Consider the following 22290-nt stretch of genomic DNA (forward strand, 5'->3'; position numbering starts at 1 on the left):
AACCCTAACCCTAACCCTAACCCTAACCCTAACCCTAACCCTAACCCTAACCCTAACCCTAACCCTAACCCTAACCCTAACCCTAACCCTAACCCTAACCCTAACCCTAACCCTTATTAGAGACTATAAAGACTTATTATAAGACTATTTTAAGTTCTATAAATACTCTAAAGATCTTAGTAATATTTTTATTATATTCTAAGTTACTATCGAAGTACTTAGTAAGATATAGTTTAAAGTAGTATTAAGTATAGCCTCGAAGAAAGGCTATTATAAATAGACTTTACTTTATAGGCTTTATAGAGTTAAACTCGAAGAAGATATATATCTAGTTAAACTAGTCGTCGAGTTTCTTTTAGTCTCTATAATATAAGTCGGGTTTAGCGACCTTTATATCGTCGTTAGACTAATTATAGTTAGTAGAGCGTACTATATTAATACTTCCTACTTTACTAGAAATAGAGATACTCTACTTAAGTCTTCTAGTAATAGATATTCTTAAAGATATTTAAAGTATTATATACTATTATATTTATATAATATAAGTTAAGTAATTCCTTCGTTATAAGTAAAGTTAGTACTTATCGAGTAGTCTAGTAGTCGATAGTAAAGTATTACTTAGCTAAAATATAATCGATATAAGAGATTAGAATAAAGTAATAAGTTAATTCTAATTAGTCGGTTTATAATATAAGTTAAATACGAACTTCTAACTATAAAATCTATTATAGCTATATATAAAGGAGATTTATATCTACTATCCTTAGATCGGTATAATTAATATAATTAGTGTCCTTAATTAAGCTAATTAACTAATTAAAGTTCTAATTAGTACTACGGCTTACTCTACTATCTAATTATTCTATATTGTTTATCTAGCTAAGTATTCTAGATACTAGCGGGCTATAATATAAGTCGAGCTAAGAGTACTTAAGATATTAGCTTAACTACTTACTATTAAGTATAGCTTAATAGCGAGTAGAAGGTAACTATTAAGTATAGCTTAATATAAGCTATAATAAGATATAAATCTCCTTTATATATAATAGTAATAGATTTTGTAGTTAGAAGTTCGTAATTAACTTATATTATAAATCGACTAATTAGAATTAACTTTCTATCTTATTCTAATCTCTTATATCGATTATCCTTTAACTAAGGAACACTTTACTATTAACTACTAGACTACCCGACAAGTACTAACTCTACTTATAACGACAGAATTACCTAACTTCTATTACGTAAGTACGACGGCACGTAATAGTAACGGATATATCTAAAGGTAATGTCGACGAAAGACATAGAGATTAGTAGAGATATCTCCTCTACTACGGGGTATACGCGGTCTACGAAACCGTCGGCCTCTCTACGAAGGCTTGTAGTACTTCCGCCAGTCATGCTCTTCCTTAAAACCAAGCACCTCTCTAATCTTCCGATTGCTTAGCGGCGCTTCCCACTCACCCATTTTCCTCGTAATCTTCGTGTTGGGCTCGTTCTTCTTCAAGAACTCCTCCGTCGGCACGGTCGTCGTAATGGTATCGTTCGTGGCATTGAACACTTGGAACCCGAGACCGCTCTTCTGGATGCAGAGATCGCAGATCTGGCCCAGGTCTCGCGCATCAATGTACGACCAAACATTGCGACGTCGTGTTTCGGGCTTGTTGACATGTGTGGGGAAGTCGCGCTCGTACTCATGCGGTTCGATAACGTTGCCTATTCGAAGGACGTAGATATCATTGCCGTATCTTCTCGAGAATGTTCTCGCCGTCCGCTCCCCGCATAGTTTGCTCAACGCATACGTATCCATAGGATCGACGTCGTAATCCTCCTCGCAAGGAAAGGAATGGTAGTCCGTCACGCCTTCGGAGAAGCAAACCCCATAGACAGTCTCAGAGGAAGCGATCATGATCTTCTTGACGCCGAGCTTGGAGGCAGCCTCGATGACGTTGTAGGTGGAGAGGACGTTGCCGCGGAAGGTCTCTGAGTCGGGCACGAGCATGTTGCGGGCGTAGGCGGCGAAATGGATGACCACGTCGGGTGGCTGTTCAGGATGGCCATATTCGTAGCCCTCTAAAACACGCACATTGGTCAGCGGAGACTACGTGCAACGAGGTGAAGTTGGGTGGCTTCACCAAAGTTATAATGGGTAGTCAAGGCGTTGAAGACCTGGCCGGAGTCGGTGAGGTCGGTCTTCAGGGTGAAGATGCCTGCATTGGGATCCGGGAAGGGAGCGAGGTCGAGGTTAAGGACCTTGTGGCCTCGCTTGAGCAGCTCGGGGATGACATGGCGGCCAGCCTTGCCGCTGCCACCGGTGAAAACGATACGCTTGCCTCCTGATGCCATTGCGAATGATGTCTTACGAGGGTAGTGGGTAACAGAAGGGAAGCAATGGGCGTTTAAACGGGATATCTTGGAATATAATAAAGGACTCCTACCATGCAGGTACTACGAACAGACTTTGTTGCGCTACAGAACTCACCATCAATTTTCCCACCAATGCTTTAGGCAAAATGCTGCGTGCGATGATGATGACCACCACCACCACTTTCCATTCGCAGCTCGAGAAAAGTGTCATGCACCCACGTCATCCCCCAAAGATCGTGCATAGATCGCCTGTGGTCCGTGCGTGCATCTTTCTCTGGTCGAGACAACGCACTGCATCGCTCGGCAAGCGACAACCATCATACTGCAACATCACATTCAATGGAGGAACTCTTGATTGTTAATAGATGACGCCCATCAGGCTGATGCGCCCGTTCCTGCCATCACGTCTGATCCCAACTCGCCATGCCGCCCTGAAGCTGATCTCCCGCGGGAGCGCGGCGAGGCCATGCAGCGACCCGACGGCCTGCCTTACGAACTGTAGGTGCTTCGCTCAGGTCCACGATGTCGATCGCATCAACCGGGAGGTGTGGTTCACCAGCGCTGCACCGAGGCTCAATGGACTGGGTTTGCAGAATGACCATCAGCCTCCGGATGAGCGGACACTGCAGTTAGGCAAGACCGTCCGGATCCTGCATGACCGGTTGCCAACATTGCTGCAGTCACCACTACCAGGAGACATACTGAGTCCGCAGATCACTCTACATCTCTTCCCATCCACGCATCCACATCTGCCGACTGTTTCGGGGAAGATAGCGTACAACGCCGCGCTATGGACCGCGCCGGTAGCGTGGGGCAGGCTGCCGCTGGTCGGCAACGTCAAGCTCACCATTCTTTCTGAGCGCATGATGCGGCATGGGGGCAGTGCCGTACCTCTAGCGAGCAGGGATGAGAAGCTCATTGTGAAGTGGAAGACGTGCGGCAAGACCAAGCATCGAGACCCGACTGGAGGCATATACCGCGGGGCTACTGGCATGGCAAGCAAGGACCCCATGGATCGAATCAGGGAGTTTATCGCCGGCACGAAAGACGATCCTGCTGACCAAGAAGAGACTGCAAGGCGGATCAACGGTCAAGACGAGGAGTTCTGCGGCCTCTTCCTCTTCGAATTCGACGAGAAAGGTCGGATAGTCAAACATATCATTGAGCACACGGATGAAGGTGGGCACTGGGACAAGACGGCACGAGTGGTGTCGGTGACCGACTGGTTGCTTGGACGCTTCCATGGCAGGAGTCGAGAACCTGTGCCTCAGCTCGCGTATTGTGAGGAGCGGCCGACTGGTGGCAGAATACGGTTGGTAGACCGGAGTCGTCGCGCGGTGTGAGATTGAGCGCCCTCGAACAATGAATGCTGCATATCAAGATACCCTTGGGCGTTGCTGCTTCTGAACGGTGATCGTGCCGCACGGATGGTGGTTGCGGTCAAGCTCGATCGCGCGCATGTGCTTGGTGTCGATTACATCTCCTACAAACACGACGGTTGCTGTTCGCGCCCTGACATAGCAGCACGTATATTACAAAGCGCAAAACGAGCCGTTAGTGGTGTGAGAGGACAAGGATTCGCAGGAAGCCACAGCATCCGGCATGCCGGGATGTCAAAGTACCGACTACCCTGTAACGTCGCCCTCTGCGAGCTCTTCCGCCGATGATATCATACACAAGCGCCGCCTCAGCATCGACAGCCCGGACTACAGCTCGAGCACAAGCAATGTCCGGGCCGTCACGATAAGCGGCCCACCGGACTCAAGGACTTCGTTCAGTGTCCCGCCCACTGTACCATGTCACGCACTGGTGAGCTTCTAACTGTTTCGATGCCACAGTCGGCCCGCCGCCTCCGAGGAGCACAGTGAGCGCAACGAACAGCAGGACTCGTCGCAGATGCCGTGCGCGAGCCCGGTCAAGACGATCCAGCAGGCCAGCCAGACGCTGCCACATGTCAGTACCATGTATAGTGCTTTCTCACCCCGTTTGCCATCACATCACTCACAGCCAGCCAAAGACACCTGAACCGACGGATGCAGCGATCAGCGGCTCTCGCAGCCTCTCCTTGGCTGTCAGCGTGTCGAATAAGATGGGGCCTAGGATTACGAAGATGTGTAGGATGGAATCGCATGGTATGTCAGTCGTTGTTACCCCGGTCTTCGCAATTTGTACTAGCGGGTTCGCGAACGAAGGGAAATCCCATGGGACCGTGCAAGCTCACAAAGACACCCAATAGAATGAACACAGCCCATCGACTACCGGACTTCCGTGTCCACCGAGAACTCAGGAGCCCAGGAGGCTTTGCTGTGGGCTTTTCGTAGAGCCTCAAGACGCTTTACATAGCTCCATCAGCTCATTGCCAGAGCTAAACATTAGCGCTTGCGGGGTTTTACTCTCCAGAGTTGTCATCTCGCCATGGCGTTCGTCCACGCAGATGTTTTCCTTGGAGGTGAGAAGCGTAGGGTTCGGTCCACAGAGACATGCCGCCCAAGGGTCCTTTCGCACTCCAGCTCTTTCGTACCGTCTTCGGATGTTTATGCATTCGTTAACGCCTTCTCAGCACCTAAGACGGGCCGCTCACATACCGTCCCACAACACCAAGCGCTACCGGCAAGCAACGACATCAGTATATCAGTGAAGGACCGACGCCACCACTCCGCTGCACGACACCACGAACATGGCGTCTCTATTAGGTCCCGTTTACTCCCTCTAATCCCCACAAGTAGACCGGTCATTGCCGTGGGACGATCTGTCAAGCATGGAATATGATATTGCGCTTGAGGAGCCTCCGGTGATGACTTCTTGTAGGACTTGGGTGTTGGACCCTCCCTGCGAGCGTGAGCAACGCGGTCAGTGCTATCGGCCTAACCGGCGGAGGAGTCGACAAACGAACCAGCATCGGAAATATGGCACCAAGCGGGAGCCATCAAGAGTCCTTGGCGCCCCAGTGCTGGATGGTTCATGGGAAGTTGCGACATGAACGACCCACTGGTGGGCACACATGGTCCATGCCAATGCATTCACCTCAGTGGAGGTGGTCCTAGGGTCCCTTTAGGTCCAAGAACGCCAGCAGCTATCCTTCCTTGGGTGCGTCAGTGAAGTCAACTTCTGTTAACCCAGGCGGTGAAAGCTGTCGGTGGGAAGGGCCATCAGGACTTGTATCGCCGTGATTGTGTCGGTGCTGCTCAAGGATGTGGCACTATATGGTGTAGAGTTGGAGCTGCTTCGCGGAAAGGACTTCCTGTGGATCAATCAACACGGTAGAGGAGGTCCGATGGGAATGACTTTGCCATTGCTGCTTACTGATGTAACAACTTATAGCCTAGCCATCCAGATGTTTGGCGGAGAAGGTTCTTTTTGTACCGATGAACGCAAATCTGGAGGCTTGATCGTAGCCGTAACACATCTGCCATGCTCTTGAAGACGAGATATATGTCTGGCCCGAAACCCTAAGGAGTGTCTTCCAACTCGAGCTACACCAACGTTACCACTGATCTTCTTCCGCTGGTCCGCTGCCACTTCCGCGGCTTTGATAGGCATCTACGGCTATTTCAACCGGCGAGCTCGATACCAACTTACCTTTCTTATAACGGGTTTACTGTGCTGGCCCGTGATGACCGCTTCATTCGGCGTCGAGCTGTTGGTTGGAAGCGTTTGGGCGATGCCATGGACGACGTTCGTCAGTCTCCTTGTCAGCGATGCACTACATGCTGCAATTGCCGCCGTAGGGACTACGACAACCTCTTCGCCAATTGTTTCGCAGTGTAGTTCCGCCTACGGTGAACGGATTGGAGTAGTGGGACAGGGCGACAAGCAGACAACGGATGCTTAAACTAGCATTTAGAACGAGAAATGCGACGCCGAGATTCGCTTATACGGCCCTCCTGGTCACGACTCGCTCGATAGATAAGTAGCTGGAGGGCCGCAGCCGCTAAAATGCTAGACATTTACCACCAGATTCTTTTCAGAACAGCTCTACAAAGCGGAGGCGGCATCAAACAATAGCCTGAAACAGGCAGTTTCTGTTTGGTAGTGGTATCTGGTCGAGAGGCGTTAAATCTAAGCAGTCAGCAACTACTGGGGAATGTTATCGGAGTGGCGCCTGTTCATCCACGCGCGCATGTTTCTGCTGACTGCTGATGCACACATAATGGATTCTCACCGCTGCGTAAGCTCTCAGACAGTTCCAGCCATTACGGAGACATGGCTCGTCGTGCATACTAATTGAAGACACACACATATCACTAAGGTATGTGCACGCGCACCGATGGCAGACAGCACAGTGAGAGATCACAAGCGTTTCTCTTTTAAGCTCAGCGTTACCGATTCGATCTGCAGACGTCGCTTATGAAACCTTCGAGAGTGCCTCACGGCGGCCCGTACTATTCTCATCCAAATAGGGTCGCTCTCCCAGACTGACAGCTCGCTGTCCAGTCCTAGGTCCCAGACCATCATAATCATACGTCGCGGTATGGAACACGCTGCGATTATCCCAGATGGCAACGTCATTCGGACTCTGCCAGCGGTATCTGACTTGAAGGTCGTGGTTCTCCGTAATGAGCTGCACGAACCATTTCAACAAATGGTCGCTCTCGGACACTTCAACCTCATTGATACGCTTTGCATGATGACCGACCGCATAGATACTCTTCCAGCCAGTGACGGGATTGGTACGAACCACTGGATGAACCGCTTTGAGATCCGTCCCTGTATTTTCCGGCGCACCTCGCTCACCGCTGTAGAGCTCGAAATTGTTGTTCTTGGCGCTCTCATTGAAGATGGGTTGCGCGCACGTCACCGTCAAGGTCTCGAGGAACTTCTGGTAAGCTGGCGAGATCCTGTCGTAGACATCATAGCCGGAGGCCCACAACGTATCGCCGCCAGTCTTGGGCAACTCGGTCAGGCGCAAGATGGCATAGTCGCTGGGAATGGGCTCGAAGGTGATGTCGCTGTGCCAGCCTTCCTTGCTGCTCTGCTTCTTCGTTTCGAAGCGGTTGGCATAGAGAGTCTTCTGCTGCTCTGAGGAGATGACGCTGATTTGATCGTCGTTGCCACCAAGCTTGCGACCGCTGTTCGATACTGGGTGGATGTGCAGCTTCGATGTGGATGGCTTGCCTGAGAGCTCGCCCAACTTCTGCGCCAGCTTCTTCTGGAGGTCATTATCCAAACCATCTTGACGACGGAAGAAGACGACGCCGCGCTGCGAAACTGCGGGCTGTCAGACGTCCATCAGGTGCAGAATAGATCGTACGATAACACATACTGGTGATAGCCAAGTCCCTGATGAGCTCGTCACTGTTGGGCGCATCGAGCCACTCCTTGAGGCTGACGTTTGGATACTCCCGCCCAATGACAGGAGTAACGTCGAAGGAGTCATACTTCTCCAACGCTCCGCTTAGCTGTAGCGGAGCCTTTGACGATGACCCAAGGATGCCGGCTCCTCCAGTGGAGTTGCCAATAGCAACAGTCTCGGTCGAGGTGGCCATTGTCGGGCTTGATTAAGAGATCACCAAAGACGCGCGCTCCGGTAAGGATAGGCGAGTGAAGAGCATTCGGCAGTGTATGCCAGCGCCTTTTATACGAAGGTAGCAAGCATGCCGCAATAGCAATTGCGCATCACGCCATGTACTCGTTGCGAAGGTGTGATTGCGGTGCATTGGCCGAAGGATATACTGCTGGGGTGGACTGCACATGAGCCCCACAGGCTGTTGCGTGGGAACATGCATGGGTACTGATTGCGTGATCAATGGCCTCCACGCCGAGGACGCACGCCATGGATTGGCAGTGTGTCGCGAACATTGCGAATCAGCCTGGAAGCTCCAGAAGAGGAAGGTATATGATTTCTGGCCAGCAAAGCGATATTAACCGCATGTGATTCTGGCAACTGCACCGTCTACCCCTAAATCTATAGAACCTCCCATCTCCACGTGCTGCCATGTGAACACTGACAGCCGATTGAACTCTATACCGACATAGACGGAAGGTCGTCTGCTCCCCATAAATGGCTTGATCGACAGCATGCTCTGCTAGATATTCATGACCGTCGCATGGCGTGCTTACCATTGACTACGACGCAAATCGGAAGTCAAGCCTCTTGTTGCCGCGATCCTTCGTTGTAGCCAGGTAGTGCTGCTTCTCATCGTCGGACATGCCGCGCCAGATTCTCTCACGGGAGCTGTAACCTGTATCAGCATAGCGCCGTCGCACATTACTGCCAGAACGTGAACTCACCGATTGACGTAGACATAGAAGCCTTTCACAGCAATGAAGAGAAACATGTTATACACGCAGATGCCAATCAGGACCTTGTTACCCGTGCGGTACCAGGGTGCATCTTTCTGACGATAAATGTTGGACGATATGATGTTCGAAGCTTGTACGCAGATGTTGTACATTGCCGATGCAACAGTCCGGGTCCGGACGGTTCCTGCGTTGCGACTGGTGATGGCGACCAGTATGGCGTGAATATAAGGGTAGCCGACCAAGAGCGTGGCGCAGGCCCAGATGCCCCATGGCGTGGTGTTGGAAGGAATGAGCTCAAGCGTGATAAGCAGCGGCAAAACCCACAGCTGTCCAAGGACACCAAGCAGCAGGCGTTGATTGATCTTCTCGGACAACCAGGTCCAGAACAGCAGCTGCAGTATGAATAACACATACGCTGGTATAGTGAGCAGGTTCGTCTCGAAAGTGCCGAATCCGGCAGACCTGAGGGACAGAGTAATATAGGCAGTGATGGGCGTCTGACAGCATATCAGTAGACGACATCAGTAATGCCACGAGCGGCTTACCGTGGGAATTGTCCAGCTGAGGCCGATGAGGTAAACAGGCCACATATGCCAGTCGGTCAAGCAATCCCAGAGCATTCTCAAGCTCAATGCTTCGCGATTGTGCATGTCACCTTTGGACGGGTCATCACGAATGACGCGGTTAGCAATGATCTTCTCCTCCTCCACCGTAAACCATCCATGTTTGCCCCGAAATCGGCTTGCCGTCTGGTAGGGACTAGGAGGGAGATAGAACCAAGCGAATATCCCAATCAGCCCGGTAATTGTACCCTCGAGCGCAAAAAGCCACTGCCACCCAGCTAGCCCGTGAACTCCTCGGAGACGGAGAAAGCCTGACTTAGGTTAGCAATAGCGTCTTGTCTACAACTCGGATCTACCTACCAAAAGCAAGGAAGGCTGACACAATCTGCGTAGACTGGTATGCGACCCAAAACCAGCTCAGACGCCTTGGTAGCTCCCCACTGGTGTAATAGTAACTCAGGTACAGAATGGTGTCCGGGATGAAGCCGCCTTCGATGACGCCGAGCAAGCAGCGGCAGATGTAGAACGATGTCTTGCCGCTCAGGAAGGCTTGCATGCTGGCCACTAAACTCCACGACACCATCTGCACTGGAATCCATCGATCGGGACCGAGCTTCTTCGAGATCATCTGTGAAGGGAGCTCTGCGCAGAGGAAGGACAGGTAGAATATGGTTTGACCGTAATTGTAGTCGTTCGTGGTGATCTTGAGATCCTTGAGCATGTTGTCACTGAGTGCTTGTACTATGTTTCCGCGGTCGAGTTGGAGAGCAAAGAACATTAGACATGCGAATGAGCAGATTCTCCAGTCGATCTGGCAAAGTCAGCCATGTAGGTAGCAATGGGGCACCGACAATACGCACCTTCCGTACGAGTCTCTTCTCCACGGACGGGTCCCAGGTATAATCTGGATCAAAGCGGTGTATGCCTTCCCAATTCTCGCCCGGTTGATAGTAGGACTCCAAGCCTTTCATCGCAAAGGTCGCACTACCCTCGGATATGTCATCCGGAGACGGCAAAGAGACGACATTGGCCGTCTCGAAACCGACAGAAGCTTTCCTGGGGGGTTGCATTGCGAAAGTAAGCGAGAAGGTTGATTGGAGCTGTGTCGCCTCGATTGGAGCGATGCTCTGCCACACCTAGAGACACTGTGGCAATATTATAGAGCTCTCGAGAGAATACTGATGGGAAAGGATGGTCAACTATCCGGGACCGGTCTAATATACGGTAGGCAGGCCTACCACCACCAGTAGCCTGCATGACGGGCACAATGGCGAGCGACAGCCAAGGAAGTGCTTGTGCGCCGAGAATGTCTGCGACCGACTTCTGCTGGCGCCGTAACGGGAAGGCGTATACTAGTCGTATAGAGGTTCGATACAACCGTGCCCTCCTCACGCAGCATCAACAGCTGTGGTTGGTTTGCGATGGGATGAGATACGGGTCCGGCCCACGAGCACGCCATTTCTGGCCGTCATGACACAGCTCGACCAGCGACTCATTGTGTAAAGTGTAAATGCAAGTGTGGGAGGAAGCATGCACGATCCGCATGCGTTGGGAGGAGTCGGATAAGCTGTGGACCGTCCATGGGTCACCCAAGGAGTGGCGTGCGAGCAAGGCTGCATCGCGCAAATCCGCGCTCTTTGCACGCAACACGCAACCTGCATATTGGCAAGCACTGCATTCTGCAGCGGTTAGCATTGACATTGTTGAAGGTCACTGACATCGCATGCGGGATGTGATGCGGCTTCATGCTCTAATGGATCGGTCATCGCGGTGGTGGAAAGGACCTCGGTTCCAAGCGTCCACAGGCTTGGACAGCGTGAATCGCATACACGTGATCGTAGAGCAGCCCTGAGTTTGAGTCGGCAGCCATTTCGACATATGCGAAAGATGCAAGACGGTTGACGCCATTCATTGTGAACGCCTGCAATTGGATGGTCAAAACGAGACCTCGCGAAGGTGGCACAAAGTGATCATAGGGTTAGGGTTGATTCCACAGTCTGTCCGCGCATTCGATGTAGAGACTCATGGCGAAAGTTACACTTGTACTTCGTTCCCTTTTGAGTATAGAAGGCAGTCCGTGTTGGGACCTCGCTTCAGACTCCGTAGTTTGCCCCTGATGAACGACATCGAGAATGTCTTGCTTGACATCGGTACGTGCCCAAAAGCGACTATGGCGAACTCTGCGTCCCTAACCCCATCACAGAAGGCACAGTTTGCCCTATCTCGTTTGTCAAAGATACGCTCGTAAGTCATACTCGACGACCCACCGTCATCTGAGATTGTCCGTATGCTGATCGCCACAGTTCCCATACGCCATCAAGGCTCTACCCGAAGTTCTTTCTACTCAATGGGACAAGCTTTCATTCTTACCTTACCGTGACGCTTTCCCAGCCGAACACCGGAGCTCCCCAGCAGAAATGCAGGCTCACGTTGAAGACCTAACTAAGCGGGACGTTAAGATTGCCTATCTCAAAAATCTCCAAGGCTACCTCTGGGAAGACGGCTACAAGTCTGGCGCCTACTCCACCCCGCTTTTCCCAGATGTGATTCCGCAGCTTGAGCGCTGGCGAAACGGTGGCGTGCGACTAGCTATCTACTCCAGCGGCAGTGTCTTCGCGCAGAAGCTGCTGTTCGCGCATGTACAGAGTGCGGACGCGGCCGGGGAGGCGACTGGAGACTTCACTTTCCTCATCGTCGAAGGCGGCTGGTTCGATACGGTCAATGCGGGGCTTAAGACAGAAGCGGCGAGCTACCGGAAGATCGTCGAGACGATGCACTGGTCCGCGGGGAAGACGCTCTTTCTCACAGACAATGTCAAGGAGTACGATGCTGCCATATCTGCAGGTCTGCAAGCGGTCTTGCTTGACAGACCCGGCAATGCACCTGTTGCTGAGGCGGACAGAAAGCGCATGAGAGTTGTCGGAAGTCTAGACGATATCGACCTTGGCTTCCACTCCCAAGTCGCGGAGAACGGTGAGCGATTTCCGCCTGTACAAGGCCCGGTCACTACCAAACCTAGCCAGAATGGAGATATCGGAAGAGGCCGAGTGAACCTATACAGACCATCATCCCTCGAAGACGTCCAGTCTAAACGGTCACACGACGACGTTGGCGACGGAGTGGAGCCGTCGCATATTAAACGGCAGAAGGCAAGCAACGACACAAGCCTGGAGAAACTCGTTTGCAATGAAGACAAGGACACTAGTCCAGAAGAGCAGAGAGCGAAAAACCCGAAGTACGCTTTCGACCGCTCGGCCCATGAGCGTACGGAGTTCGTGATGGGCGACATCAGCGGGGCCGTTACGGCGGAGACCGAGGATGTGGTGCGCGATCCGCAGGATACCCATCCGTGAGCGTCACACCAAAGTCTTGAACGCCGACCTTGAACATTCCATCGGCCGAATGTCTGAGGCTGGATCGCGTGGGAGATTTCTAGGAGGTTGGGATAGCTATGGCCCACCAATTGTCTTTCTCGTAGCCAGCCTCAATCACCCTACCACCGGCCAAGCGAATGTTGTCCTCGAGCTCGCCTTTACGGTACAGATGATAGTATCTATGATACGTTCGGTCTCCAGCTGCCTCACCATCCGAGGCAAACGACTTCGGGTTGCGCATCACCCAGGGCACCATGACGTCCTGTTCGTCATGCTCAGTCCAGCCGCGCCTGCTGCTCTCCTGCTCGAGCGCCCAGACGTAGATGAGCGCTTTCCCGTTCGGCTTGAGAGTTTCCAGGGTAGAAGTGATTGCGGCGATGCGTCTTTCTGGGGTTGACAGATGGTGGATGACTGCGATGGAGATTGCGAAGTCAAAAGCTTGCCGCGGATGTGGCAGATCTAGGATGTCCGCCACGATGACTGAGTGTGGTTGATGACGGGTGGCGATGCTGACCAGGTTGGTGGACCTGATCTGGCATCAACAGAATGAAAGGAAATAGAGAAGAAGTGCAGTGTTCGACCTACCTGTCCGAGCCTATGATGAAGATGTTGCGATTGACAGCTAGATACTTGCCGTTGCCGCAGCCTACATCTAGCCCCACTGAGCCATCAGAAAGATTTCTGAGGAAGCGCTCAATGATCGGCCATGGCTTGCAAGATCAACATCTCTTCCAAGCAAACCACGGCTTGTCGGACCTTGGCTCACCTTGTATCGGGTTGAGGAGAAATGGGAAGCGATCTGTTCGTAGACCGAGTGTACGTGCTGTTCCTCGTACGCTTGGCTTGTTGTAGACTCAAGAGCCATGGCTTTCAGCCTGCCATCTCCAAAGCTCAGGAATACACCTGCCTGAAGACGTGGATCCAGACAGTTAATAGGAGTGGTTTGATCGACGTCTCCCGCGAAGATGAAGGATGGGTGCACGAATGCAGTCTTCCGCACAGACGTTGCGGACAGCCGCTAGCGTGCGATTAATGCTAGCGAATCAAATACTAGAAGGCAACACTCGCCATATCCACTTGTTCGGGAAAAGTGATTCTTTAGCTACCACATCTACTAGAGGGCGCAGAGGCTTCAAAGACGCGTGCCGTCGAAGGTTGAGTGTGTGCTGTGGCGGCCGCACGTGCGATCCCATGGCGCAGAGGCGCGCTCAGCGGTCAAGGTGCTTCTCGAACACCAGCAAACCATGTGCCGTTTTCTACACGCCGCAGCGCCTACGCAATGCCCGCTACGCAAACAGAAGCAAGACATACTCTTACACTTCCTTCCCATTACCAGCGCACTCACGACTCGCCCTCTATCCTCTGCACGCAAGCGCCCATCTCCTCGTCGGAATATATCCGGAAACCCTTTTCCTTCGTCACGCTCGCCAGCTGCACATTCTTTGCATCCAGCTTCTCCTCCATTACCTGCTTCAGCGTTTTCAACACCAACTCTTCTGCTTCGGGGAGAGTGAGCGACTTATGGTAGGACGACTGCAACTCGGCTTGCGCGCCTTCGCTGCCGGAGCCGATGGCTTTGGCGTCGTAGCGGTAGAAAGTGCCTGAGGGTTCGGCATGGTAGCTGAATCATGCCATCAGTAAGTGGGCAAGAGCGAAGCGAAAGATATATTGATGCGTACAGCGACGGCCCATCCTCGTCGTATCCCGCGATGAGCAATGCCACACCAAACGGTCTGCTCATAATACTCTCCTCCTCGTCTCCATCCGCACTCTCTCCAAACCTCAGCGCCAGATCACAAATCGCCTGCGTACAGCTCTTCACCTTGATCGGCTCGCTGTAGTTGAACGCATGGCTCTGGCTCGTCACGCGCGCATGCTCAATCATGCTCCGCGCATCCGCCTGCAGCCCGGACATAGCACATCCTATGTGCCGGTCGATCTCGACCACCTTCTCGACGGAGGAGGTCTCGAGCAGGGTGGAGGTGATGCGCTTCTCCACGCCAAGGACGGTGCCGGCGGAGGTGGTGATGCCTATGGCGGTGCTGCCGAGCTTGATCGCTTCGAGGGAGTATTCGACTTGGAAGAGGCGGCCTTCGGGAGAGAAGGTGTTGATGCCGCGGTCTGCGTCAGCATTAATTAGTGGAAGCACGTGAGATGGCAATGCAACATGGTCAAGGACGTACCGTATTCGGACCGCGCAATGAACATTTTGTCGGTGATTGTTGGCCGTGTAGAAGTAGATGGAGTGTCGTGTTTGTCTTGTATGAAGCTGTCGTCAAGCTTCGGTGCCTGACTGCGGATTTAGACCCATTTCAGCGGACGGAAATTGCCCAATCAAGCAGTGATACGCCTCTTTCAATCAATTTGCGGGTAACGCGTAGCGCGTCCGCCCCGCCATGAGCGGAAGGCACACGATCAACAACGTTGCGAGAGAGGGGCGGAACATGAGCAGAACACGAGTAGAGTATGCGAGACGTTGTGGGAAGTTAAGGTTGAGATACAATGGCATCTCTCCCACCCTCCCGCACCGCCAGCGCCGCTGAACCCCGCCGCACCGCCGCCAACCTCCGCCAGAAAAGTCGGCCCACTTCCGCTGCGCTCATCGACGACAGACCGGACTCGAAGGCTTCACTTAATCGCAGAACCTCAATCGCCACCACAGAGACACGCACAGAACGAAGGGTCGTAGACGAGCGTTTTCTTCGCCGGACGAGGAGTCCTGTCAAGCCGGTCAATGGCCGAGTTAGCAGAGACTCGGCGGAGAGGCCGCAGAAGGTGAAGACGAATGGAAACGAGAGTGCACCAACTGCGGGTATGTAGAGTGTGCGTGCTTGTCAGATACCGTGCATGCATGTTGCGTGCGCTGATCAATTCCAGCATCACCATGGAGTCCGCAAGCAACACTACTTCCGCCCGGCTCGAGCGCACCACTGGCCTGCAGGGTGTCCATTCCGCCCTTGTCTCAACATGCGCCTGCAGCAGTGCATCCGCCACCGATGAGCAATCTCAGTCTGGAACAGCAAGAACGGGCGCTGATTGAAGACTTGTTGTACGTCTTCATGGGCTTCGAGGGTCAGTACGTTCGCTATATTGAATCGTACAACCCTCTGGACGAGAAGAGCCGGCTTGTAGGACCTACATTCCGCATCGCACATGGACTGGACCCGAGTCTGCGCGACCTGGCGAGCGGTATGCTGAAGACTGCAACGCATTACGCCTCGATTGAGGTTTTCGTGGAGACGATGGGCAGAGAAGAGTGCGGCACAGTCAATCACGCACTCTGCGCTGCTGTTCGTAAAATGTTGAAGGAGTACTTAATCCTGATCGCACAGTTGGAGAACCAGGTTTTGACCAACAAAAGCTTCACCCTACTTCAAATGAACATGCATCTCAAGCCTACAGGTCACATGATGTCGCAACTGTACAGCTTGGCGCAGGAAGTGCTCAAGGAGAACAGCATGCTCGGTGATGCTCTCGAGGACGAGGTCGATCAGTCGGACGAGTTCGAGAACATCCTCGAGTCACTCCGTGAAGGCCGCGACACTGCCATCCCGGGCAAAAAGACATGCAAAGGTGGTGCCGTTCTACGCTTGATCACCCGTCGTCTGCAATCATCCGCAGGCGACCCGACTGCCTCCCAACTTCTGCAGACTCTACTTCGTGAAAGCAGCCGGCCATACATGCGCATGCTCAATGAGTGGCTCCACCATGGCAATGTCCGCGATCCGCACTCGGAGTTCTTAATCAAAGAACAAAAATCCATACGCCGTGAAGGATTGCAGCAAGACTACACCGACGAATACTGGGAGAAACGCTATACCATCCGACCCGAGCTGGTCCCGCCACAATTGGATGGCGTCAAAGATCGCGTACTGCTAGCTGGCAAATACCTGAACGTCGTCCGCGAGTGTGGCGGCATTACAGACGTCAACCGTGACCTCGCCAACAGCGCGGAGGTACCTCACACCTTCGACGACCCACACTTTCTGGAGAACGTCAGCTTGGCATACGCCTTCGCCAATCGGAGCTTGATGGCCCTGCTATTAACAACCCACGGCCTGCCGGCTCGACTGCGGAGTTTGAAGCACTACTTCTTCCTCGACCGCTCAGACTTCTTCACGTACTTCCTCGAGCTGTCGTCTTCAGAGCTTAGGAAACCATCCAAGAACGTCAACGCGGGTAAGCTGCAGAGTCTGCTGGACATCGTGTTGCGGCAGCCCGGTAGCGTGGCGGCAGAAGACCCGTTCAAAGAAGACGTTCGGGTGACCATGTCCGATACCGGCCTTACTGGCTGGCTAATGCGGGTAGTGAATGTGCAAGGCATGGATGCAGATGCCTCGTCCGTGTCCTTGACATACACAGGCGGCGCTGGTAGCACGAGTGGGAAAGAAGAGAAGGAGATCACAGGCTATGAAGCACTTACGCTGGACTATGCCGTTCCGTTTCCGCTAAGCTTGATCATCTCACGGAATACCTTGACGAGGTATCAGCTGCTATTCCGCTACCTGCTCAGCCTGCGGCATCTGGAGATCTTACTCACAAGCAGCTGGACCGAGCACACGAAGGCGCCGGCCTGGATTAAGAAGACGAGGCGGAAAGGCTCCACGGACGGAAACGCGGACGTGTCAGCCAGAATCGAGCACTGGAAACGCCGCGCCTGGTGTTTGCGGGCAAGGATGCTATGTTTCGTGCAACAGCTACTGTACTACTGCACGAATGAGGTCATTGAGCCGAATTGGGTGGCGTTCATGGGGAGATTGAGCCATGCAGCAGAAACGGAGAAGTCAAGCGAAGCACAACCAGAGCAACAGACGGAAGATGTCCCGGTCAAGGCCAAACGAACAGTCGACGAATTGATGCAAGACCATGTCGACTTCCTCGCTACTTGCTTGAAGGAGTGCATGCTGACGAACAGCAAATTACTCCGCGTGCGTTCTTCCCTCTCCTCCCCTCCTGCCTTAAGCCGCATGCAACCACCTCCACTAACCAATCCATCTCCATCCAGATCAACTCAAAGGTAATGGCCACCTGCACCCTCTTCGCACACACCACCGCCTCCCTCACCAAATCCGTCGACCTCGCCACCGACGGAGACGCCGCAAGACTGGACAAACTCTACAGCATCCTGCGCCAGTACGAGGACCACTTTGCGCGGCACCTGAAGATCTTGATGGATGCGCTGAACTATCTGGCTGCGACAGAGACGGTGGTGTTTCTGGGACTCTGTGCGCGGTTGAGTGGAGCTGGGGAGGGAGGTGGAGGTGGCGCACTTGGGAGGGAGGGAGATATAGGAGGGTATGGTTAAAAAGAAGTACATGCTTTTCGAGAAATGGGTTGGGTGACGACCGGGGATTCTAAGCGCTGGCGCTGTCGGTGAAGAAGGGGATGATAGTTTCGAGGACCGCAGTTCATCGATCAAAGTTAGCATGAGTGAGTACGCAGTACTGCTAATATCGCAACTCGCTACTATTACTTGCTGATATGCCGATGCTTACCCAAGCCGCCGCCGTGTCGAGCTATTTCACTGAAGCTGGGCCGGGTGCAGGAAAGTCAGCGGCTTAGCATCCCTTGAAGCACATTCAGTTGAAATGCGGCTTTCACTACCGATTCTGCACAGCCAAGTGGACAGTCCCAGCCACCCTTGCGTTTCAATCGCTTCTTGTGGCGGCGTCTACAGACTAGACCCGGCCCTGCGAGTACGGTTCACACCCTTGGCCGCTTCTGCTCCGGCTCTGGCGATGCGAAGCCTGCAGTCTCGGACGACGAGCGCTTGAGAGCGAGCGTGTTGGTGAAAAGGTTGCCTCCGGGCCGGCTCCTAGGGCCTCGCATGGATGGTCCATGGCCTCGAGCCGGTGGTGTGCTGCATTGTGCACCGCTGAAGACGCCTCTCCCAGAATGTGGAATACCTCGGATGGACTCCGTGTGACCTTGCGGCGCCCTAACGACGCCTCCCCCACCTCGTTCTCGAGGCGCCGATTTTGTTGCGGGGCCCGACTGCGGTGTTGAACTGGTCATAGCGTGCTGCGCTACTGGCCATGCCGATGGTATGCTCCCTTGGAAGCTCGACATGGTTCGGTCCGCTTTGAAGTAGTCGGTTTGCCCGTTCGTACAAACGGCCTGCGCATGAAGTGTACTGATCTCGCTACGAAGACGTTGAAGCTCGGCCTTCTGATCCTGCACCTGCCCCTCCAGGCTTTCCTTGTCGGTCTTGGCTTGCTGTCGCTCCGTCGCTATAGCCTGCTTCTCGCGCTCGACTTCACGTCTATCGGAACGCAGGCTGCGCTGGTCGGCCCCGAGCTGCAACGCCTCGGTCTCGGTGGCTTTCTTTTCGGCCTCGCATTGCTCCCTATCAGCATGTAGTCGCTGCCGCTCAGCTTGCTGCCGAGCGCTTTCGGCTTCCAGATGCTGCTTGTCATCGTCGATCGCTTGTCTATCGGTCGCAAGGGTCTGCCTGCTAGCCACTAGATCTTCTTGTCCGGCTTTCAGTTCCAGCTGTTGGGCAGCGAGTGACTTCATGACTTCACTCCCCAGCTCTCTCTCCTCTCTAATGAACCGCGGCAACTGTATAAGGACATCCCGGGCGCTGTCGGGAAACTCATCGAGGCGAGAGATGAGCTCAAGCAGGAACGAATCCGTCTTGTACCGGGCATCCATCACGCGGTACGTGACGCTCAAGGTTGGTAACGGCTACCGGGTGTTGTTCAGTCCCGACGCTCTTGGACGAGGCTGGTGAGTACGTCTACAGTCGTGTAGAAAGTCGTGCAGTGCAGGAAGCCGCAGCGTGGCAGAACTTGGGTCGACGTTTGGCGTTCGAAAGGCACGGAAGGCACGCAAAGAGTGAGTGACATAAGGAAGGAAAGCACATCAAAGTGGGTTCAGATCATGATAGACTGAACGGCAGAACTGGGAAGCGTTGATGCCATTGTCACAGAGTTAGTTGTTTTCACGGTTACAGTTCCATTGTGCTGGCAACCTGATACGTTGGCACTGGTAAACGGTGCCTAAGTAATCATCTCAGACAGGACGCACTAGAAGCAACCTTTGACAATGCTGTACGCTGCTGTGGGTCTTCAATCCTTGCTAATAGGCTCCCGCTCGGCGTGTCGTTCGACAAGTTGCTGTACCGGCCGATCGAGACACAAAACAACTTCGGTGGTGGAGCGAGCGCTGTGCAGTGTACAAAACGCCCAGGAAAGTTTCTCTCCATGGCACTCACCGCCGACTATTACAGCTCCACATGCTTCCGACTGCTCAGTCAAGCGAGGCTGATGTTGTAACTCCTAAAAACGCTGACGCCACTCGGGGCTGTCCCTTCGCATCTAAGACCTGGCTGGGATGGAACATTGTACACTGCCTGTTCGTGCATTCGATACCCTTACGACATCTTCGGTAGGAGCATGATTTTGACGCCGAAGCTTGGCGGCAGTGCTGGCATGTCGCTTCTGCGCTGCACTTCACGTGGGTTTTGTGGCAGTTGCTGCAGGTTAGATTGGGCCAGGACGTATTCACATCGACCTTGAGCTGCTTTGGCGCTTTGTCCGCTTGATCCGCTGAATCCGGGAGCGGACGCTTGCTGGAGTCCGGGCTAGGACTTTGCACTGGCGAGCCGCTGACTGTTGGGAACTGAGAAGCGTAGCTTTCGAGAACCGACTGGGATGTCTGCACAGGCTGGTTGGCGCTGACTAGTGCCTGAGGGCAAGAAGCCTCGGGGACGGACGCCGCAGTCTTGCTGAAGACACACCCTTGTGCGTTCCTGTTGTCGAACCGCCTGCCTTGAGCGTAGTCCTCAACCCTGAGCTCTTCGAAGCTGTGACCTCGATAACATTCCTGGAAGGTGATGGATTGGGAGTGCTGCATTCTTCCACCAGCCATCATTTCTCTCTCCAGAACTTCTTGAAATGGCATGGCATGCGTGCCGACTACACGCGACTGCGTCCTGGAATTTGGATCGCGGTTCTCGGCCTCCATTTTCTGTCTCTCGATTTCGGCAAATTGCTCGTTTGCTGCATCTCGCTGTTCTTTGAGTGCTTGCCTGTCGACTGCAAGCCGCTGCCACTCGGAGTCAAGGCTTTGCTGGGCTGCCTTGAGCTTATGGACGATGGTCCCTAGATGGGATACAGCCTGCAGTGCTTGCTGATCTGCCTCCCAGGCGCGCCTTTCGTGGCCCAGTGTCTGGCCGGTCGACGCTGATATCTCCTCTGCATTTTGTAACTGGAGCGGCCCAGCACAATGCTTAGGCTGGCAAGCGTCACGCTGCTCCCTCTCTGCCTCGATGACGCGCGGTAACTGCAAGCCAAACTCCTTGGCCCCGTGAGGCAGCTTCTCGTAACGTGCGATTAGTTTCAAGTTAAGCTTATCAGTTTCGCGCTCGGCATCATGCCTTTGCTGGATAGCGTTATACTGCTGTCTTTCTGCCTTGACGGCCTTTGGCAACCGCACGACAATCTCCTTGACACCGTCCGGCAGCTCTTCGATACATGCGACAAGCTCCAAGTGAAGTATATCTGTTTCGCGCCGTGCATCCATTGTGCGTTGCAGATCCTCCTTCAGGTGACCGAACGATGTTGATGGACTTTTGGAGCTTCGAATGAATGCAGGATCTGCATGTCCCGCATCAAGGAAGGAAGGAGCGACTGTAGCTAGTGAAAACTCAGGCCACCGCTCTATTGTGGAAGTCACGCTAAGGGTGCAGCATTTAGCCGATTGAGCTGGGAGGGGGGTCTCATATTGTTGAGCACGAGATTGCATGGGAGCTTGCTAAGGTGATACGTAGATGGCAGGTGGACTGATGCGATGCAGGTAAGGGCTGAAGCGATTCAGTACAGTTTAGCAATATGTGCCAACTCACCGGCATTCGCCAAGCTCACTCGCATGTGCTGTCGAACGTGCAGTCACCTCGTGTGCCACCTTGATCGTGAGCACATGTCTTCGCAGCGTTCCAAACCAAGACGTTCTGGGTGCACGCTGCCACGCCCGCACCGAGGCTTTCACGTCCGCCTCCGCCCATGACGTTCCCTAGCGTCTACGCTTGATGGTCCGAATGTCCCTCAGCTCCCATTGCTGTCAAGCTCCTGTCCCGGATGCACTCGTGTGCGGAGCCCATCGTGACAGTGATAGCCGAGAACGCAGGATGTGTATAAGCAGTTGAAGTTCGCAGGCAGCATGTCACGACAGCACTGACAACGCTTCTCCCCGGAACAGTTAGCGCGCCTGACGTGGCAATTACCGTACTGTGGCTGGGGTTGTGTCTCCCTAGGGAAAGCTGAGGTCCTCTGCTGTTTCGACTTCTTGGCTGCCATTCCTCCGGTACGGCAAACGGAACCTTTGATGCGATTGTCTGGCGGTCATGCGTAGCTGTATGAAGGCACGCATTTGCAGCGTCCTTGAGCTGTCTTTCTGCTTTGATGGCTTGGTGTAACTGCTTGGGAAGCTGTCTTAGGTTGGTCGATAGGTCGTCTTGGTGAGCCAAGAGCTCCATCACCAGCATGTCTGTTTTGTACCGCTTGTCCATTGCGCACCGTTTGTCATCCGTTGGCTTGCGGGCCGTTTGTCGAGTAGTGAAGGGTTGTGTTGGTTGGTCGCATGCTCAAGGAATGCGAATCCGTCGGGAGGAAGATGCCGTAGTGTTGAGAAAGTGTCATGCATTTTGGCGGTCGCCTTGGTGGTGTTGCATATGGATGGCTCGCTTGCGGTGCGGAATGGCCCGGACGATCAGGTCGCCGGTCATGCCGAAACAAAAAGGCGCG

The 22290-nt window shown here is 53.3% G+C and overlaps 12 protein-coding genes across 12 annotated transcripts; 4 read left to right on the plus strand and 8 right to left on the minus strand.

Annotated features, from left to right (window-relative positions):
- Positions 1–1249: 1249 nt before the first annotated feature.
- On the minus strand, positions 1250–2447 carry BAUCODRAFT_88833 (uncharacterized protein). Its single transcript, XM_007678148.1, has 2 exons — positions 2133–2447; positions 1250–2070 (listed from the first exon to the last, which is right to left on the minus strand). Exons 1-2 carry the CDS (start codon positions 2341–2343, stop codon positions 1367–1369), a joined length of 915 nt encoding a protein of 304 aa, XP_007676338.1. The 5' UTR covers positions 2344–2447; the 3' UTR covers positions 1250–1366.
- Positions 2448–2747: 300 nt separating this feature from the next.
- Positions 2748–3707, plus strand: BAUCODRAFT_69839 (uncharacterized protein; the record flags this gene model as incomplete). Its single annotated transcript, XM_007678080.1, has 2 exons — positions 2748–3391; positions 3443–3707. The coding sequence occupies 2 exons, from the start codon at positions 2748–2750 to the stop codon at positions 3705–3707; spliced, it is 909 nt and encodes a 302-aa protein (XP_007676270.1).
- Positions 3708–4690: 983 nt separating this feature from the next.
- On the plus strand, positions 4691–5181 carry BAUCODRAFT_464621 (uncharacterized protein). Its single transcript, XM_007678158.1, has 2 exons — positions 4691–4813; positions 4925–5181. Exons 1-2 carry the CDS (start codon positions 4780–4782, stop codon positions 5131–5133), a joined length of 243 nt encoding a protein of 80 aa, XP_007676348.1. The 5' UTR covers positions 4691–4779; the 3' UTR covers positions 5134–5181.
- A 1528-nt stretch (positions 5182–6709) lies between these two features.
- Positions 6710–7850, minus strand: BAUCODRAFT_122171 (uncharacterized protein; the record flags this gene model as incomplete). Its single annotated transcript, XM_007678159.1, has 2 exons — positions 6710–7572; positions 7628–7850. The coding sequence occupies 2 exons, from the start codon at positions 7848–7850 to the stop codon at positions 6710–6712; spliced, it is 1086 nt and encodes a 361-aa protein (XP_007676349.1).
- Positions 7851–8430: 580 nt separating this feature from the next.
- Positions 8431–10141, minus strand: BAUCODRAFT_70023 (uncharacterized protein; the record flags this gene model as incomplete). The annotated part of the gene is made up of 5 exons (XM_007678087.1): positions 8431–8539; positions 8596–9104; positions 9153–9481; positions 9531–9981; positions 10031–10141. 5 exons carry the CDS (start codon positions 10139–10141, stop codon positions 8431–8433), a joined length of 1509 nt encoding a protein of 502 aa, XP_007676277.1.
- Positions 10142–11185: 1044 nt separating this feature from the next.
- On the plus strand, positions 11186–12695 carry BAUCODRAFT_464586 (uncharacterized protein). The gene is made up of 3 exons (XM_007678160.1): positions 11186–11320; positions 11374–11414; positions 11474–12695. The coding sequence occupies exons 1-3, from the start codon at positions 11287–11289 to the stop codon at positions 12521–12523; spliced, it is 1125 nt and encodes a 374-aa protein (XP_007676350.1). The 5' UTR covers positions 11186–11286; the 3' UTR covers positions 12524–12695.
- Positions 12696–12994: 299 nt separating this feature from the next.
- Positions 12995–13485, minus strand: BAUCODRAFT_33477 (uncharacterized protein). Its single transcript, XM_007677826.1, has 2 exons — positions 13311–13485; positions 12995–13254 (listed from the first exon to the last, which is right to left on the minus strand). The coding sequence occupies exons 1-2, from the start codon at positions 13407–13409 to the stop codon at positions 13126–13128; spliced, it is 228 nt and encodes a 75-aa protein (XP_007676016.1). The 5' UTR covers positions 13410–13485; the 3' UTR covers positions 12995–13125.
- A 400-nt stretch (positions 13486–13885) lies between these two features.
- Positions 13886–14752, minus strand: BAUCODRAFT_70766 (uncharacterized protein; the record flags this gene model as incomplete). Its single annotated transcript, XM_007678146.1, has 3 exons — positions 13886–14165; positions 14224–14665; positions 14728–14752. 3 exons carry the CDS (start codon positions 14750–14752, stop codon positions 13886–13888), a joined length of 747 nt encoding a protein of 248 aa, XP_007676336.1.
- Positions 14753–14926: 174 nt separating this feature from the next.
- Positions 14927–18081, plus strand: BAUCODRAFT_464742 (uncharacterized protein). The gene is made up of 4 exons (XM_007678161.1): positions 14927–15356; positions 15422–17472; positions 17550–17978; positions 18045–18081. Exons 1-3 carry the CDS (start codon positions 15047–15049, stop codon positions 17847–17849), a joined length of 2661 nt encoding a protein of 886 aa, XP_007676351.1. The 5' UTR covers positions 14927–15046; the 3' UTR covers positions 17850–17978; positions 18045–18081.
- Positions 18082–18247: 166 nt separating this feature from the next.
- On the minus strand, positions 18248–19198 carry BAUCODRAFT_23977 (uncharacterized protein; the record flags this gene model as incomplete). The annotated part of the gene is made up of 1 exon (XM_007677785.1): positions 18248–19198. One exon carries the CDS (start codon positions 19196–19198, stop codon positions 18248–18250), a length of 951 nt encoding a protein of 316 aa, XP_007675975.1.
- Positions 19199–19496: 298 nt separating this feature from the next.
- On the minus strand, positions 19497–21429 carry BAUCODRAFT_464566 (uncharacterized protein). The gene has a single exon (XM_007678162.1). The coding sequence runs from the start codon at positions 21290–21292 to the stop codon at positions 19796–19798; it is 1497 nt and encodes a 498-aa protein (XP_007676352.1). The 5' UTR covers positions 21293–21429; the 3' UTR covers positions 19497–19795.
- BAUCODRAFT_464548 (uncharacterized protein) lies at positions 21430–22175 on the minus strand. The gene has a single exon (XM_007678163.1). It carries the CDS (start codon positions 22053–22055, stop codon positions 21567–21569), a length of 489 nt encoding a protein of 162 aa, XP_007676353.1. The 5' UTR covers positions 22056–22175; the 3' UTR covers positions 21430–21566.
- Positions 22176–22290: the final 115 nt, after the last annotated feature.

This window comes from Baudoinia panamericana (assembly GCF_000338955.1).
Source record: "Baudoinia panamericana UAMH 10762 unplaced genomic scaffold BAUCOscaffold_6, whole genome shotgun sequence".
Taxonomy (NCBI): Eukaryota; Fungi; Ascomycota; class Dothideomycetes; order Mycosphaerellales; family Teratosphaeriaceae; genus Baudoinia; species Baudoinia panamericana.

Excerpts from the sequence above, each read along its gene's own strand:
- BAUCODRAFT_88833 (XM_007678148.1), bottom strand. The coding sequence starts at position 2,343 with ATGGCATCAGGAGGCAAGCGTATCGTTTTCACCGGTGGCAGCGGCAAG. Across the intron at positions 2,071-2,132 it reads GACTACCCATTATAACTTTG|AGGGCTACGAATATGGCCAT; the intron begins GTGAAGCCACCC and ends TGCGTGTTTTAG.
- BAUCODRAFT_464621 (XM_007678158.1), top strand. The coding sequence starts at position 4,780 with ATGGCGTTCGTCCACGCAGATGTTTTCCTTGGAG. Across the intron at positions 4,814-4,924 it reads CGCAGATGTTTTCCTTGGAG|CACCTAAGACGGGCCGCTCA; the intron begins GTGAGAAGCGTA and ends ACGCCTTCTCAG.
- BAUCODRAFT_464586 (XM_007678160.1), top strand. The coding sequence starts at position 11,287 with ATGAACGACATCGAGAATGTCTTGCTTGACATCG. Across the intron at positions 11,321-11,373 it reads GAATGTCTTGCTTGACATCG|AAGGCACAGTTTGCCCTATC; the intron begins GTACGTGCCCAA and ends ACCCCATCACAG. Across the intron at positions 11,415-11,473 it reads CGTTTGTCAAAGATACGCTC|TTCCCATACGCCATCAAGGC; the intron begins GTAAGTCATACT and ends TGATCGCCACAG.
- BAUCODRAFT_33477 (XM_007677826.1), bottom strand. The coding sequence starts at position 13,409 with ATGGCTCTTGAGTCTACAACAAGCCAAGCGTACGAGGAACAGCACGTA. Across the intron at positions 13,255-13,310 it reads TCTCCTCAACCCGATACAAG|CCATGGCCGATCATTGAGCG; the intron begins GTGAGCCAAGGT and ends TGATCTTGCAAG.
- BAUCODRAFT_464742 (XM_007678161.1), top strand. The coding sequence starts at position 15,047 with ATGGCATCTCTCCCACCCTCCCGCACCGCCAGCGCCGCTGAACCCCGC. Across the intron at positions 15,357-15,421 it reads CGAGAGTGCACCAACTGCGG|CATCACCATGGAGTCCGCAA; the intron begins GTATGTAGAGTG and ends GATCAATTCCAG. Across the intron at positions 17,473-17,549 it reads CGAACAGCAAATTACTCCGC|ATCAACTCAAAGGTAATGGC; the intron begins GTGCGTTCTTCC and ends ATCTCCATCCAG.
- BAUCODRAFT_464566 (XM_007678162.1), bottom strand. The coding sequence starts at position 21,292 with ATGCAATCTCGTGCTCAACAATATGAGACCCCCCTCCCAGCTCAATCG.
- BAUCODRAFT_464548 (XM_007678163.1), bottom strand. The coding sequence starts at position 22,055 with ATGGACAAGCGGTACAAAACAGACATGCTGGTGATGGAGCTCTTGGCT.